This window comes from Phyllobates terribilis, unplaced genomic scaffold (genome assembly GCF_046119375.1).
Source record: "Phyllobates terribilis strain yellow unplaced genomic scaffold, ASM4611937v1 Scaffold_5__5_contigs__length_657084704, whole genome shotgun sequence".
NCBI classification, from domain to species: Eukaryota; Metazoa; Chordata; class Amphibia; order Anura; family Dendrobatidae; genus Phyllobates; species Phyllobates terribilis.
The window spans coordinates 485,353,010-485,368,834 of record NW_027362765.1 but is presented as its reverse complement, the minus strand read 5'-3'; the positions used below and the strand labels follow the sequence as shown (position 1 = coordinate 485,368,834).

At 44.1% G+C, this 15,825-nt stretch overlaps 1 protein-coding gene across 1 annotated transcript in view; it reads left to right on the top strand.

The window, feature by feature from the left end:
- ASAH2 (N-acylsphingosine amidohydrolase 2) overlaps positions 1-15,825 on the top strand; it is a 116,155-nt gene that overhangs the window by 86,384 nt on the left and 13,946 nt on the right. Inside the window, exons 13-16 of the mRNA XM_073685497.1 lie at positions 1,834-1,949; positions 2,451-2,545; positions 5,783-5,822; positions 7,634-7,729. Of these exons, the coding sequence (XP_073541598.1) occupies positions 1,834-1,949; positions 2,451-2,545; positions 5,783-5,822; positions 7,634-7,729 (347 nt within the window). The remainder of the gene's footprint in view (positions 1-1,833; positions 1,950-2,450; positions 2,546-5,782; positions 5,823-7,633; positions 7,730-15,825) is intronic.

The window sequence follows — 15,825 nt, the reverse complement described above, 5'->3', positions numbered from 1 at the left end:
TAATCAGGAGACATTTGTTCCGGTTAAACAGGTTCAGTTTTACTGTAAGATTCGGATACATTTGGCTGCGTCATACAGAATGAGACAAAGTCCCCTCCGGTTGGTATTCCCTTTGCCCAGTACACTATCAGTTCTTGCCTCCGTTCTGCCCAAACTGCTCCCACCTCAACAGCTCCAGTTGGTACCAGGGACTTCCTATCCAGCATTACAGCTTCTCTGAGGCCCACTATCTTATCCTCTCGCTGTGACCTGATAGGCCTCTTCCACTCAGGGAAGACAGAGCCATGGAATCCGATGCCTCTTCTGGGCCCTAGACCCAAGACCGCCCTGGAATCTTCACAAAACTTCAGATGTGTCCTAATACTGTTTGGAGACTTGATACTGACAGGACATTTCGCCGCTTATGCATCCACTGAACTTGAACCTCTCACTCATTGTCACTGTCTGAGACTTTCTCCCACTAAGAAGTGCTTCCCCTTTTTATCTGGTTCTAACCCCTCCCAATATGTGGGCTATTCCCAATCTTTTAACTATATCTTACCCCGACTGATGCTAAATGTATCCCTATGCCTTCCACTGGTTCCCCTATGGACAGCCCTCCCCAATCCCCGGGGACGGCCTTGAGGTAAAACCTTCAGGAAAACCGAGACACAAAGTGGCCATAAGGATAAAATACAGATATATATATATAAAACACATAACAATAAAACATTACTATACATTACTATAAAATTCAACTCCCTCTTGACACGGCGTCTTCTTCTCACCCCCTTACAGCTCCACAGCTCTCAAACAGTATGAAGGCCCCCACAACTCCCTATACAGTATGAGGGACCCCACAGCTCCCCCACACAATATGATGGGCCTCACAGCACACCATGCAGTATGATGGACCAGACAGCCTCCCCATACAGGATTATGGACCCCACAGCTCCCCCACACAGAATGAAGGATCCAACAGCCCCTCCCCCAACAAAGTATAATGAAATCCACGGCATCCCACACCATATATGATGGTCCCACAGTCCTCATATGGCACTATTGCCCCCACTGCATGATGGACCCCACAACTTCCTACATCATATATGATGGCCCCTATATAGTATGATGACCTTCACAGCTCCCTATCAGTAAGCTGGTCCCTATAGCTCCCCACACAGTATGTATGATGAACCCCACAGTCCCCCGCACAGTCTAATGGACCCCACAGCCACCCACACCATGTAATTTGGCCCCCACAAACCCCAAAACATTATGATGTCCCACAGTATTTGTTTGAAATTGATATAAATAGTAAAAATAAACACTCACCTAATCCTTTTCCTCTGATGCTCTGGGATATGCTATGTGGAGACCAGGGCTCTGCACAGTGGGTGCGATGTAGTGAAACATCAGAGATCAGGCACACAGGCTGAATGATGAAGCTGGGTACTATGCCACTTGGCGCTGTGCTTCCCCAGTTTACGGGTCCCATTGCTGCCACATGGTCTGCCACTATGGGTGGTACACTCCTGCTAATAGTAAACTATTCTTTAAAAAGTTGGGTAAGCCTTTTTAGAGTGAGTCAGCACAAAATTATGGTTCAAATCAAGCTTGGCACCACGTAGGGGAAGGTGCATTGAATCGCTCAGTCATGCCAAGAGTGCACCAAGCCCCTCATTAGCCTGTTTCAATAAAGAACAATTTCAGGCAAACACAATACTAAAGGTAGGGTTTTATTAAAGCTAAAATGTACTCTGCTTGGTTGGAACAGTCATTTTATGCTGTCAAATTCCTTTAACTGTCTTAGTAGTGGCAGTGTATTTCACAAGTTTTATTTTCCTTTTTATATAGGAATGACTGAAGGAGATCCAATTTGGGATGCTTTAAGAGATATACTTTTTGGAGTCCCATCAAATGAAACTATAGAATGCCATGAGCCCAAACCCATCCTGCTCAACACCGGAGAGGTAGATATGATAAATCCTTATTGTATCCTGACATTTCAAATGTCAAAATCTTATTTGACATAAACTTAGCACCATAGTATTGTGATGATAAAGGGTAGGGTTATGTGAACTATCCATATGAATTCTGGGAATGCTCAGGTGAACAGAATAGTTCAACCAAATTTTAACCACCAGTTGGTATAAATTACAGTTGCACATGGTGCCTGAGGTGTCCAACAGCTCCTGTATTACCTATGTAGAGAGAAGAATGAATGGCATGTGGCATGGGGGGAAGTTAGTGCTTTGTGGCTCAGGAAATTGATATAATCCCTTAGCCAACAATTGTTACAAGTGGTGCCTCTCATAACCGCATGAGAGGTCAATCAAACCAATGAGAATATTGATTGACTAAGGGCTTCCATTTACTCTTTTATCTGAATTATAGTTCTTTAAAGACATTCAGCCTTTATGAAGGACTTGTTCTTCTTAGTTACACTCCTGCCATATCTCTGCTTCTTCAAGGTCCGCAGAGGTATCCCATGGCATCCAACAATTATTGATGTTCAGATGATCACCATTGGATCCTTGGCCATTCTTGCTGTTCCAGGAGAGTTTACGTGAGTAACTGTAGGCTTTGCTGATGCTACGGAGAGAGTGAGTAGAAATATACAGTACAGACCAAAAGTTTGGACATACCTTCTCATTTAAAGATTTTTCTGTATTTTCATGACTCTGAAAATTGTACATTCACACTGAAGGCATCAAAACGAGAAATTAACACATGTGGAATTATATACTTAACAAAAAATTGTGAAACAACTGAAAATGTCTTATATTCTAGGTTCTTCAAAGTAGCCACCTTTTGCTTTAATGACTGCTTTGCACACTTTTGGCATTCTCTTGATGAGCTTCAAGTGGTAGTCACCGGAAATGGTCTTCCAACAATCTTGAAGGAGTTTCCAGAGATGCTTAGTACTTGTTGGCCCTTTTGCCTTCACTCTGCAGTCCAGCTCACCCCAAACCATCTCGATTGGATTCAGGTCTGGTGACTGTGGAGGCCAGGTCATCTGGCATAGCACCCCATCACTCTCCTTTTTGGTCAAATAGCCCTTACACAGCCTGGAGGTGTGTTTGGGGTCATTGTCCTGTTGAAAAATAAATGATGGTCGAACTAAGCGCAAACCGGATGGAATAGCATGCCGCTGCAAGATTCTGTGGCAACCATGCTGGTTCAGTATGCCTTCAATTTTGAATAAATCCCCAACAGTGTCACCAGCAAAGCACCCCCACACCATCACACCTCCTCCTCCATGCTTCACGGTGGGAACCAGGCATGTAGAGTCCATCCGTTCACCTTTTCTGCGTCGCACAAAGACACGGTGGTTGGAACCAAAGATCTCAAATTTGGACTCATCCGACCAAAGCACAGATTTCCACTGGTCTAATGTCCATTCCTTGTGTTCTTTAGCCCAAACAAGTCTCTTCTGCTTGTTGCCTGTCCTTAGCAGTGGTTTCCTAGCATCTATTTTACCATGAAGGCCTGCTGCACAATTCTCCTCTTAACAGTTGTTGAAGAGATGTGTCTGCTGCTAGAACTCTGTGTGGCATTGACCTGGTCTCTAATCTGAGCTGCTGTTAACCTGCGATTTCTGAGGCTGGTGACTCGGATAAACTTATCCTCAGAAACAGAGGTGACTCTAGGTCTTCCTTTCCTGGGGCGGTCCTCATGTGAGCCAGTTTCTTTGTAGCGTTTGATGGTTTTTGCAGCTGCACTTGGGGACACTTTCAAAGTTTGCCCAATTTTTCGGATTGACTGACCTTCATTTCTTAAAGTAATGATGGCCACTTTGTTTTTCTTTACTTAGCTGCTTTTTTCTTGCTATAATACAAATCCTAACAATGTATTCAGTAGGACTATCAGCTGTGTATCCACCAGACTTCTGCACAACACATCTGATGGTCCCAACCCCATTTATAAGGCAAGAAATCCCACTTATTAAACCTGACAGGGCACACCTGTGAAGTGAAAACCATTTCCGGTGACTACCTCTTGAAGCTCATCAAGAGAATGCCAAGAGTGTGCAAAGCAGTCATCAAAGCAAAAGGTGGCTACTTTGAAGAACCTAGAATATAAGACATATTTTCAGTTGCTTCACACTTTTTTTGTTAAGTATCTATTTCCACATGTGTTAATTCATAGTTTTGATGCCTTCAGTGTGAATGTACAATTTTCATAGTCATGAAAATACAGAAAAATCTTTAAATGAGAAGGTGTGTCCAAACTTTTGGTCTGTACTGTATATCAGCCCTGTTCCAATACATGGGGAAAGTTTAATATTATTGGAACGGAATGGTATATGTTGTGTGTATATATACTGTATATGTATATACAGTGTATATATACATACAGTATGTATATAAGTATGTATACAGTGAGATTTTTCTGCACTATGTCTTTAATTTTTTTATATACTATGTATTTGGCCTCTCTGTTGACAACTAACCCTCTACAAGACCATTTGCAGTCATCTTGGTGAGGTTTCACTGTATACACTGATCAGTAAAGGGGTTCTCCAAAACAAAAAACTTCAAATAATCCATACTGCAAATTTAAACAATTACGTAATTTACATATATTAAAATTTACATACCCATGCTGCTCTTCCTAAAATCCATTTGGGCTGTCAATTTTTCAGCAGAAGCTATGTTTGAAACCCCCATCATATCTAGCACAGACTCAAATGGAGCTTCAGTTTAGCTATTGGACTATGCCTCAGTTCCAGTGAGCATGCAGCGACGAGTGCATGCTCAGTCCATTCGTCCCTAACCTACACATCACCACTATCCTACTCAACGATCCCTTGCATCGATGGCACATGCCCACCACAGCTGACTTCTAATGTTCACAAAGCATCTGTGACTAATTTGCATATAAGAATCCTAAGAGTAGAGATATTAGGGAACATTTATGAAAACCTGTGCACTTTAAAGGGGTTGTCCAACCATAGTATACAAGTCTGCAGTCACTCTATGTGACTGCAAACTTGTGAATCCTCACAGTGCGCGATAAGGATTTTCTGGTGTTAGCGCCAGAAACGGGCAGTCATATGATCGAAAGTATGCAATTTGCATACTTCCAGTCACATTCCGACTAGATGTGTCCGGCCCCACTTAATACACTTGCATTGAACGAGGTCACGCATGTCTAGTTGGCACATGACTGCATGTATGCAAATCACATTCCCGCAGCTCCCAGCACCGGAGAATCTTTACAGCTCACAGACATGTTGTGAGGATTCACAATTCTGCAGTCGCATAGAGTGACTGCAGACTTGTACCCCAAGGAGGGACAACCCCTTTAAGCCATTCTTTATAAAAGCTTGCTTGTGTAATGCACCAGAATTTTGAAGAAATGCATGCCTTAAAATAAATCTGACACATTGCTTGCTGGGAATGTACCAAGAAATCATAGGCTGTCATAGATTTGCAGCCTATCTGTCAGATCGTGTGGGGTCTTCATGTGGGGTCTACCCCCTTCCTCAAAACACTGTGCACTTTTTTTTTTTAAATGACATGAGCAGGGTATGAAAGTTTAAAAGATTGCAAATTATGGCATATACCGGGATATGTCGTGCACTGTAACCTGCAACTTTTTTTTTTACCCCAGAAGGTGGGGTGGCGTAAATTCTATAAGAAATGAGCCCCATTATGTTAAGGATTTCACACCATCTTATGATGACTTTAAGATTTCACTTTCCAGGGACTGACGAAAATTCTGTGGATTTCATAAAAATGTCTTAAGTTTTGACTTAGATTTTACTTATATATACTTTCGAATTATATTTCTTTAATAGGACCATGTCTGGAAGAAGATTAAGAGAAGCTGTAAAAAAGGTAGAAAATTGATATATTTCAATGTGATTACACAGGTATCCGGGGTGGTTTCCAAGCTTGCTGAATCGTTCCCTCTGACCAGTGGAGGGGAAGCTAGATGCATAACAGTTTATTTTTTTTTAGTTTAATTAGATCTGTACAAACCCTGTATACAATAAGCTTCCTCTGATATTGGCTGTCGGAAGAAAGCATTCGATAATTTAACTAGATTGTGTGAAAGCGAAGTATCAGAAAAGTGATCTTCAAATCCTATAAGATTAAATAAAATGATGAATACAAAGTCCTTCCCGCAACCATCACTATTAACCCTTTAGCAACGGTATCAAAAAATATATAATAGGTTATATCACATTATCATTAAAGAATGATTCATTTTAACTTCTAATTCCCCCCCCAAATCTTTTTTTTTTTTCTAGAAAAAGTAGATATTGATCCATAGCCACCCAAAACCCCTATAGTTAATATTGAGTGCCTCCTCACTCTAGGTCCCTAGGGAATTTAGAAAATATACTGATGATACGGCTCACTCCTGTTTGTATTGTGTGTGTATTGTGATCCAGTCTGTAGGCGATCCACACTCCGGTGCATGGATCAAGCTTATGAGGCTTCAATCAGTACTTCCCAAAGTCATGCCAATTGAGTTTCCAATCCAGCACTAGGCTTAAAAAAAAAACTTTATTAAAGCTTCATTAAAATGAATTCTATAGATGTAAAGTTCTCTTGTGATGCTTTTCAAGTCGATCTGACTCTTAGTCATAGATAGATTAATAGATTTTATCTAGGACTAAGATCGGCTCGAAACTTGTCAGAAGAGAACTGTATGCCTATGGAATACATTTTTAATGACACTTAAAGATTTTTTGATTTTTTTTTAAACCTGTTGCTGGATTGGAAGCTTATTTGCCACATCCCCAAGGGTATTATTGGAATATGATCGCTCACCTGTGTAATATATGTGTTATATTGATATCAACATGGGAAAAGACGGGAATTGTGCCATCCTTTTTATGGGTAACAACATTTGAAAACTAATTTTAATGCCATTTGTTTGCTCTTGAATTTGTTTCCTTGAAACAGTTAAGTGTAGTCAACCATGATAGCTTAGTGTAGTCTACAGGCTACAAATAGACAAGTCAGCCAAAATCACTGATTTTAGTGAATTGGTCAACCATCTAATGTGTTTGGGGGCCTCCTGACTGATGATATTGGGGGAGAACAGGATCGGGGGAGGGGGAGGAGTGTGGTTTACATTTTTTTTTTTGCTCTGCAGGCAAGATAAGTGGCTGCTAAATGGGTCTGGCAGTGGCTTCTTTCATTTTCACTTATGCTTTTCTATGTATGTAGGTAAATTAAAAGCATTAGCTATTGGCACAACTGTTATCTAAGGTGTACGGTCACATTATGAACAACACAGCGAGAAATGTAAAGCCAATGTACTTGTATAGACCCCTGCAACCTATCTACTAGACTAAAGACGTACATGGTAATCATATTTATATCGAAGAATATAAACAAAGTATATTACGCACCATTTAAAATTTGTTTAATAATACATAACGATTTAAAGGTGTATTCCAAGTTCGCTTTTGCCTGTGATATGGCGTAGTTCCTATAAGGGAATGGTGTTGCACTTCCCGGCTCAGTGGGTAGATTTCTGTACAGGAAGGATCGGTGCGGCCATTGGACCTTCTATTATTAGAACATTTTGGCACATCCTACAAATCCTACAGATACGTCATGACTTTCTATCATTGGAAACCTTCCTTAAAATGTTTTCTTACTTTTACATTAGTTTGAACTTATGTTTGTAGGAACTGGATCCAACAGGTGCCAAGGACATCAGTGTGGTTGTTTCTGGGCTTAGCAATGTATATACACATTATGTTACAACATTTGAAGAATATCAGGTAATTAAAACCATTCTTCTGGGGGGCGACAATCACTTATGGACCAATCATACAGTATATGTTGTCTCTGTCCTTTAAGATAGAAAATGAACTGAAATACCTTACATTACAACTTTGTACTTCTCTTTGTATGATCCAATTATTTGTTGCTCCTGTTTTAGATAAAGTCCATCTTTTTTGTCCAGAATGACCATCCCCTTTTTATAAAATGCTGTAAGTCTCTGCATGCAATGCATGCATAAATCACATATTTACATAGATGGTTGGCGTTACATAACAATTATACATTTCTGTATAAATTAAAATTATTTTTGTATCAAATCAAAATAGCTGAGAAGCCAATAACAATATAGTAATGCTATATCATGTCGATTTAAAAAGAATCTGCAGGTTTTTGCTATTTAATCTGGGACAAGAGAGCCTGATTCCAGGATGTGTCACTTATTAGGCTGTGTTTTTTAGATTGGCCATATTCTTGCACCACATGAACTGTGTGAACAGCTATCTTCACTATTACTGATAATAAACCTCATTTTCATGTAAATACTAAGATTTAGTCACACTTCTGATATTAGCATAACTAGAAAGTGATTTGATTTAACTCATTAATTGCTGATTTTTCTCTCATTTTTTCTATCTTTAACAAAAACAGCCAATTCAGGTCTATAAACGAGCTGTTCTTAAAGGGGTTGTCCATTACTTTTACATTGATGGCCTATCCTTAGTATAGGTTATCAATGCCTTATTGGTCGGGGTCCGACACCCTGCACCCCAGCCAATCAGCTGTCTTCGGTTTCGGTGGCGGCAGCCGCTGGCTGGAAGTACTTACTTGCCGAGCTGCAGTGTCTACTTGTAGTGGCTGCCGCAGGGTACTGCACATACGCCTGCTGTTGATTTGAATAGGAGGCAGATGTGCACTACCCTTTGGCAGCCACTACAAGTAGACGGAGCAACTTAGTACTTCTGGCCAGCCACCACCGCCACCGACACCAACAACAGCTGATCGGCAGGGATGCCGGGGGTTGGATCCCGGCCAACCAGACATTGATGACCTATCCTAAGGATAGGCCATCAATGTAAAAGTAATGGACAACCTCTTTAAACTTGTTTCCTCCTTGACATATCCATGCCTCTTGCTTCCATAATCCATAAAAATATACATACTTAGATCAGAAGTTTATTTTAGCTCATGTAGGGTATTATATTATGACCTTTGAGTGACCTAGTCACCAAAGCTGGGACCACTAGCGAAGAAGCCTTCACTCACTCTCAAAAATGAGTAATACTTCTTTGAGGGAGAGCATAAGAGGGAACTTTTTGGCAACATTGGGATGGCTTGTGGTTGTCTTTAAAGATCCACATGGACTGTGCCATTAGTTTTATCTTCTCCTTTAAAGTCACCAATCTTAAGAGATGGCTGTCATAAAAATAATATTTTGAAATTTAGGTTATTTAACATTTAGGAAGCCTATAAAGCAAAATAAAGGTTAGAGACTAGTGTTGAGCATTCCGATACTGTAATATCGGGTATCGGCCGATATTCGCGGTATCGGAATTCCGATACTTAATTCCGATACTTTTACAATATCGGATACCGGAATCGGAAGTTCCCATAATGCCTGCGCTCTGCAGTGTCTGTGAAGGATGACAAGTTGGATGGCAGCGCGATCCAGCCTGTCATCAGAATGCCATCCCAGCGGGGGAGAATTCTCCTGATTGTTTAAAAGCCGGCGCGCGGTATAAAGCCGCCGGCTTTTAAACAATCACACAGCCCCATACTGCTTCCCCGCAGCCTCCCACCCCGATCCTCCGCTCCCCTCGCCACCTCCCATCCCGATCGTAAGTTAAGACCGGGCGGGGAGCGCAGCTCCAAGGAGCGGGGAGTGAAGGACCCGGGCGGGGAAGCCGGCAGTGAAAAGACTTCACCGCCGGCTTTCCCGTTCTGTGCTGCGCTTTCCCGCCGGTTATTTCAAATGAACAGCTGAGGTATCAGCTGATGCCGATCAGCTGTTCATTTGAATTAGCCGCGGTGCCCTCAGAGGGTTCATGTGAGTTCATGCTTGACTGCATGAACTCACATGAACTTTCCCACGGCCGCACAGGTCAGCCTCACCTCCCAGACGATCAGACCGTCATGATTAGTGTGTGTGCGGGGTGTGTGTGCGGGGTGTGTGCGCGATGTTTGTGCGGGTGTGCGCGGTGTCTGTGCGATGTCTGCGAGTGTGTGCGGTGTCTGTGCGGGTGTGTGTGCGCGGTGTCTGTGCGATGTCTACGAGTGTGTGCGTGCAGGCAGACATAGGCCGATGTGACACTACTACTCCCATCGGCCTATGTCTGTCCCCCGTCCACTCCTGCCAGCAGGATCAGCTCGATGGGAGCAGTAGTTCCCATCAGACTGATCCTGCTATTTAAATTGCCCTACTGTGTCCCCAATAAATGTTAAATACATGTCATTGGTGGCCAGTGGTTACCTAAAAGAAATTAGTTCATACATTACCTGTCCCCGCCGATCGCCACCTAAAATAAAGTAAAAAATAAAAAACTACACCTATACTCACCAAGACACCTAATTCCCCGAAGCCATCGATCTCCTGTAATAAAATATAAAATAATAAACCACAACCTTATCCTTACCCCTCCGTAGCAGTCCACGAGTGTCCCACGAAGATCTCCAGTTCAGAGCAGCCACATAGAATGTGACCGCTCTGAACCGCTGCCGCCGCTAGAATGACGGGGCCGTAAGGGTTCACCGGAGTTCAGGCAGCGCTGCTCCGGTTAGCTCCTTTACGGCCCTGCTGTATCGTGAGAAATTCCCACGGTACAGCAGTGCCGTAAAGGAGGTCTCCGGAGCTGCGCTGCCTGAATGCACTCCGGTGACCTCAGTCAGTGGCTCCCGCTGCCGGGAGCGGACGTGTTCCCGGCAGCGTGAGCTTACAGCAGCCATGCACAGCTGTCACCATCTCCAGATGTGACAGCTGTGCATGGGAGATCAACGCAGGAACGTGGACAGGTAACTATTATTTTTAGTAAACTAAGAATTAAATAAAATTGTGTTTTATTTCAAATAAATTATTTTTTTCTGGGTGTAGTGTGTTTTTTCTTTTTAACACTTTGTAGGTTAGTAATGGGGGTGTCTTATAGACGCCCATCATTACTAACCTGGGCTTCATGGCAGCTGGCGCTGACATGAACCCCACCACTATTACCCCCTGCCACCGCACCAGGGCAGCGTGGAAGAGCGAGGCTAAGTGCCAGAGTTGGCGCATCCTATGGATGCGCCATTTCTGGGGCGGCTGACGACTGGTGTTTCTAGCCTGGGAGGGGGCCAATATTCATGGCACCCTTCCTGGGCTATTAATATCAGCCCCCAGCTGTCTGCCTAGCCTTTGCTAGCTATTAAAATAGGGGGGACCCCACGTCATTTTTTTGGGGGGGGTCCCCCATTTTAATAGCTAGTAAAGGCTAGGTATTCAGCTGGGGGCTGATATTAGTAGCCTGGGAAGCTCCGTGGGTTTTACCCCCTTCCCAGGCTTCAAACATCTGCCCCAGCCGTCTGCTTAACCTCCGCTAGAGACTAAAATTATGGGGGATCCCACGCCATTTTTTTTTTAAATAAATCCATTATTTTAACACTAAATGACATTTGAGGAGTTAATAAAGATGCAGTCCCTAAATTATTATTTATTTTTTAATTAATTTTTCCCAAAACTTTTGACGTGGGCTTCGCCATATTTTTGTATGCCAGCCAGGTACAGCATCCAGCTTCTATGAACGCGCCATTTTCCGGGGCGGCCGCGGACTGCAATTTTCAGCGGGGGGGGGGGGGGCAGAAAGCTTGGGCCTCCCTGCGCTGCAGATTCCAGCCCCCAGCTGCCTAGTTGTACCTGGCTGGACACAAAAATAGGGAGAAGCTCCACGTTTTTTTTTTTTTTAATTATTTCATGAAATTCATGGAATAATTAAGAAAAAAAGGGCTTCCCTATATTGTTGTGTCCAACCAGGTACAAATAGGCAGCTGGTGGTTGGGGGCAGCCCGTTCCTGCCTGCTGTACCTGGCTGGACCCAAATATAGTGCAAAGCCCCACGTCAATTTTTTTTTAATTATTTCAGGAAATTCATGAAATAATTAAAAAAAAATTATGTGGGGCTTCGCCCTATATTTGTGTCCAGTCAGGTACAGCAGGCAGGAACGGGCTGCCCCCAACCACCAGCTGCCTATTTGTACCTAGCCGGACACAACAATATAGGGAAGCCCTTTTTTTCTTAATTATTCCATGAATTTCATGAAATAATAAAAAAAAAAAATACGTGGGGCTTCGCCCTATTTTTGTGTCCAGCCAGGTACAACAAGGCAGCTGGGGGCTGGAATCCGCAGCGCAGGGAGGCCCAAGCTTTCTGGGCCCCACCCGCTGCAAATTGCAGTCCGCAGCCGCCCCGGAAAATGGCGCGTTCATAGAAGCGCCATCTTCTGGCGCTGTACCCAACTCATCCAGGGCCCTGGTGCGGTGGCTCACTGGGTAATAAAGGGGTTAAGGCCAGCTTGGCATTATCAGCTGGCCCTAAGCCCGAAATTCATGGGGTCACGCCAATATTAGACATGACCACCATGAATTTCTAGTAAAGTATTTAAAAAAAACACAAACACCCAGAAAAAAGTCCTTTAATTGAAATAAAGACACAATTCTTTATTGTTCTAAATTAAACCATACTTACAGTCACGCCCATTCCAGCTGAAGCCAACGATCTCCTGCAATAAAAGTAAAATAATAAAGCAACCTCATCCTTACCTTTCCATGGTTCCCAGGACAGCTTCAGCTCTGCTACATCGAGATGACAGGCTGGACCGCAGCAGAACGCTGCCATCCAGCCTGTCATCCCGCAGACACTGAGAAGCGCAGGCATGCTTGCGCTCCTCAGTGTCTCGCTGTGACGGCATCCAGATGAGCCGAGGTCATGTCCAATGAACTCAGCTCACCTCATGCACGTCACTGACAGCGTGGGAAAATTCTCCTGCACTCAGCGCTTCAGCGTGAGAATTTTCCCACGCTGTCAGTGACGTGCATGAGGTGCGCCGAGTTCATTGGACATGACCTCACCTCATGCACGTCACTGACAGCGTGGGAAAATTCTCACGCTGAAGCGCTGAGTGCAGGAGAATTCTCCCACGCTGTCAGTGACGTACATGAGGTGAGCCGAGTTCATTGTCGGCTCATCTGGATGCCGTCACAGCCAGACACTGAGGAGTGGAAGTATGCCTGCGCTTCTCAGTGTCTGCGGGATGACAGGCTGGATGGCAGCGTTCTGCTGCGGTCCAGCCTGTCATCTCGATGTAGCAGAGCTGGAGCCGTCGTGGGAGCCATGGAAAGGTAAGGATGAGGTTGGTTTATTATTTTTCTTTTATTGCAGGAGATCGTTGGCTTCAGCTGGAATGGGCGTGATGGTAAGTATGGTTTAATTTAGAACAATAAAGAATTGTGTGTTTATTTCAATTAAAGGACTTTTTTCTGGGTGTTTGTGTTTTTTTTAAATACTTTACTAGAAATTCATGGTGGTCATGTCTAATATTGGCGTGACCCCATGAATTTCGGGCTTAGGCCCAGCTGATAATGCCAAGCTGGCCTTAACCCCTTTATTACCCAGTGAGCCACCGCACCAGGGCCCTGGATGAGTTGGGTACAGCGCCAGAAGATGGCGCTTCTATGAACGCGCCATTTTCCGGGGCGGCTGCGGACTGCAATTTGCAGCGGGTGGGGCCCAGAAAGCTTGGGCCTCCCTGCGCTGCAGATTCCAGCCCCCAGCTGCCTAGTTGTACCTGGCTGGACACAAAAATAGTGGGAAGCTCCACGTTTTTTTTTTTTAAATTCATGAAATTCATGGAATAATTAAGAAAAAAAGGGCTTCCCTATATTGTTGTGTCCGGCTAGGTACAAATAGGCAGCTGGTGGTTGGGGGCAGCCTGTTCCTGCCTGCTGTACCTGACTGGACACAAATATAGGGCGAAGCCCCACATCACTTTTTTTTAATTATTTCATGAATTTCATGAAATAATTAAAAAAAAAAAATACGTGAAGCTTCTCCCTATTTTTGTGTCCAGCCAGGTACAACTAGGCAGCTGGGGGCTGGAATCTGCAGCGCAGGGAGGCCCAAGCTTTCTGGGCCCCACCCGCTGCAAATTGCAGTCCGCAGCCGCCCCGGAAAATGGCGCGTTCATAGAAGCTGGATGCTGTACCTGGCTGGCATACAAAAATATGGCGAAGCCCACGTCAAAAGTTTTGGGAAAAATTAATTAAAAAATAAATAATAATTTAGGGACTGCATCTTTATTAACTCCTCAAATGTCATTTAGTGTTAAAATAAAGGATTTATTTTAAAAAAAATTGACGTGGGCCTTCGCCCTATATTTGTGTCCAGCCAGGTACAGCAGGCAGGAACAGGCTGCCCCCAACCACCAGCTGCCTATTTGTACCTGGCCGGACACAACAATATAAGGAAGCCCTTTTTAAAAAAAATTATTTCATGAAATAATTAAAAAAAAATTGACGTGGGGCTTCGCACTATATTTGTGTCCAGCCAGGTACAGCAGGCAGGAACGGGCTGCCCCCAACCACCAGCTGCCTATTTGTACCTGGTTGGACACAACAATATAGGGAAGCCCTTTTTTTCTTAATTATTCCATGAATTTCATGAAATAATTTAAAAAAAAAATGCGTGGGGCTTCGCCCTATTTTTGTGCCCAGCCAGATACAACTAGGCAGCTGGGGGCTGGAATCCGCAGCGCAGGGAGACCCAAGCTTTCTGGGCCACCCCCGCTGCAAATTGCAGTCCGCAGCCGCCCCAGAAAATGGCGCGTTCATAGAAGCGCCATCTTCTGGCGCTGTACCCAACTCATCCAGGGCCCTGGTGCGGTGGCTCACTGGGTAATAAAGGGGTTAAGGCCAGCTTGGCATTATCAGCTGGCCCTAAGCCCGAAATTCATGGGGTCACGCCAATATTAGACATGACCACCATGAATTTCTAGTAAAGTATTTAAAAAAACACAACACCCAGAAAAAAGTCCTTTAATTGAAATAAACACACAATTCTTTATTGTTCTAAATTAAACCATACTTACCATCACGCCCATTCCAGCTGAAGCCAACGATCTCCTGCAATAAAAGTAAAATAGTAAAGCAACATCATCCTTACCTTTCCATGGCTCCCACGACAGCTTCAGCTCTGCTACATCGAGATGACAGGCTGGACCGCAGCAGAACGCTGCCATCCATCCTGTCATCCCGCAGACACTGAGAAGCGCAGGCATACTTCCACTCCTCAGTGTCTGGCTGTGACGGCATCCAGATGAGCCGAGGTCATGTCCAATGAACTCAGCTCACCTCATGTACGTCACTGACAGCGTGGGAAAATTCTCCTGCACTCAGCACTTCAGCGTGAGAATTTTCCCACGCTGTCAGTGACGTGCATGAGGTGAGCTGAGTTCATTGGACATGACCTCACCTCATGTATGTCACTGACAGCGTGGGAGAATTCTCACGCTGAAGCGCTGAGTGCAGGAGAATTTTCCCACGCTGTCAGTGACGTGCATGAGGTGAGCTGAGTTCATTGGACATGAACTCGGCTCATCTGGATGACGTCACAGAGAGACACTGAGGAGCGCAAGCATGCCTGCGCTTCTCAGTGTCTGCGGGATGACAGGCTGGATGGCAGCGTTCTGCTGCGGTCCAGCCTGTCATCTCGATGTAGCAGAGCTGAAGCTGTCGTGGGAACCATGGAAAGGTAAGGATGAGGTTGCTTTATTATTTTACTTTTATTGCAGGAGATCGTTGGCTTCAGCTGGAATGGGCGTGATGGTAAGTATGGTTTAATTTAGAACAATAAAGAATTGTGTCTTTATTTCAATTAAAGGACTTTATTCTGGGTGTTTGTGTTTTCTTTTAACTTTGACTATGGGGTTAGTAATGGGGGTGTCTTATAGACGCCTCTCCATTACTAACCTGGGCTTGATGTCAGCTGGCATTATAAGCTGACATCAACCCCAACCCTATTACCCCCTGCCACCGCACCAGGGCAGCGTGGAAGAGCGAGGCTAAGTGCCAGAA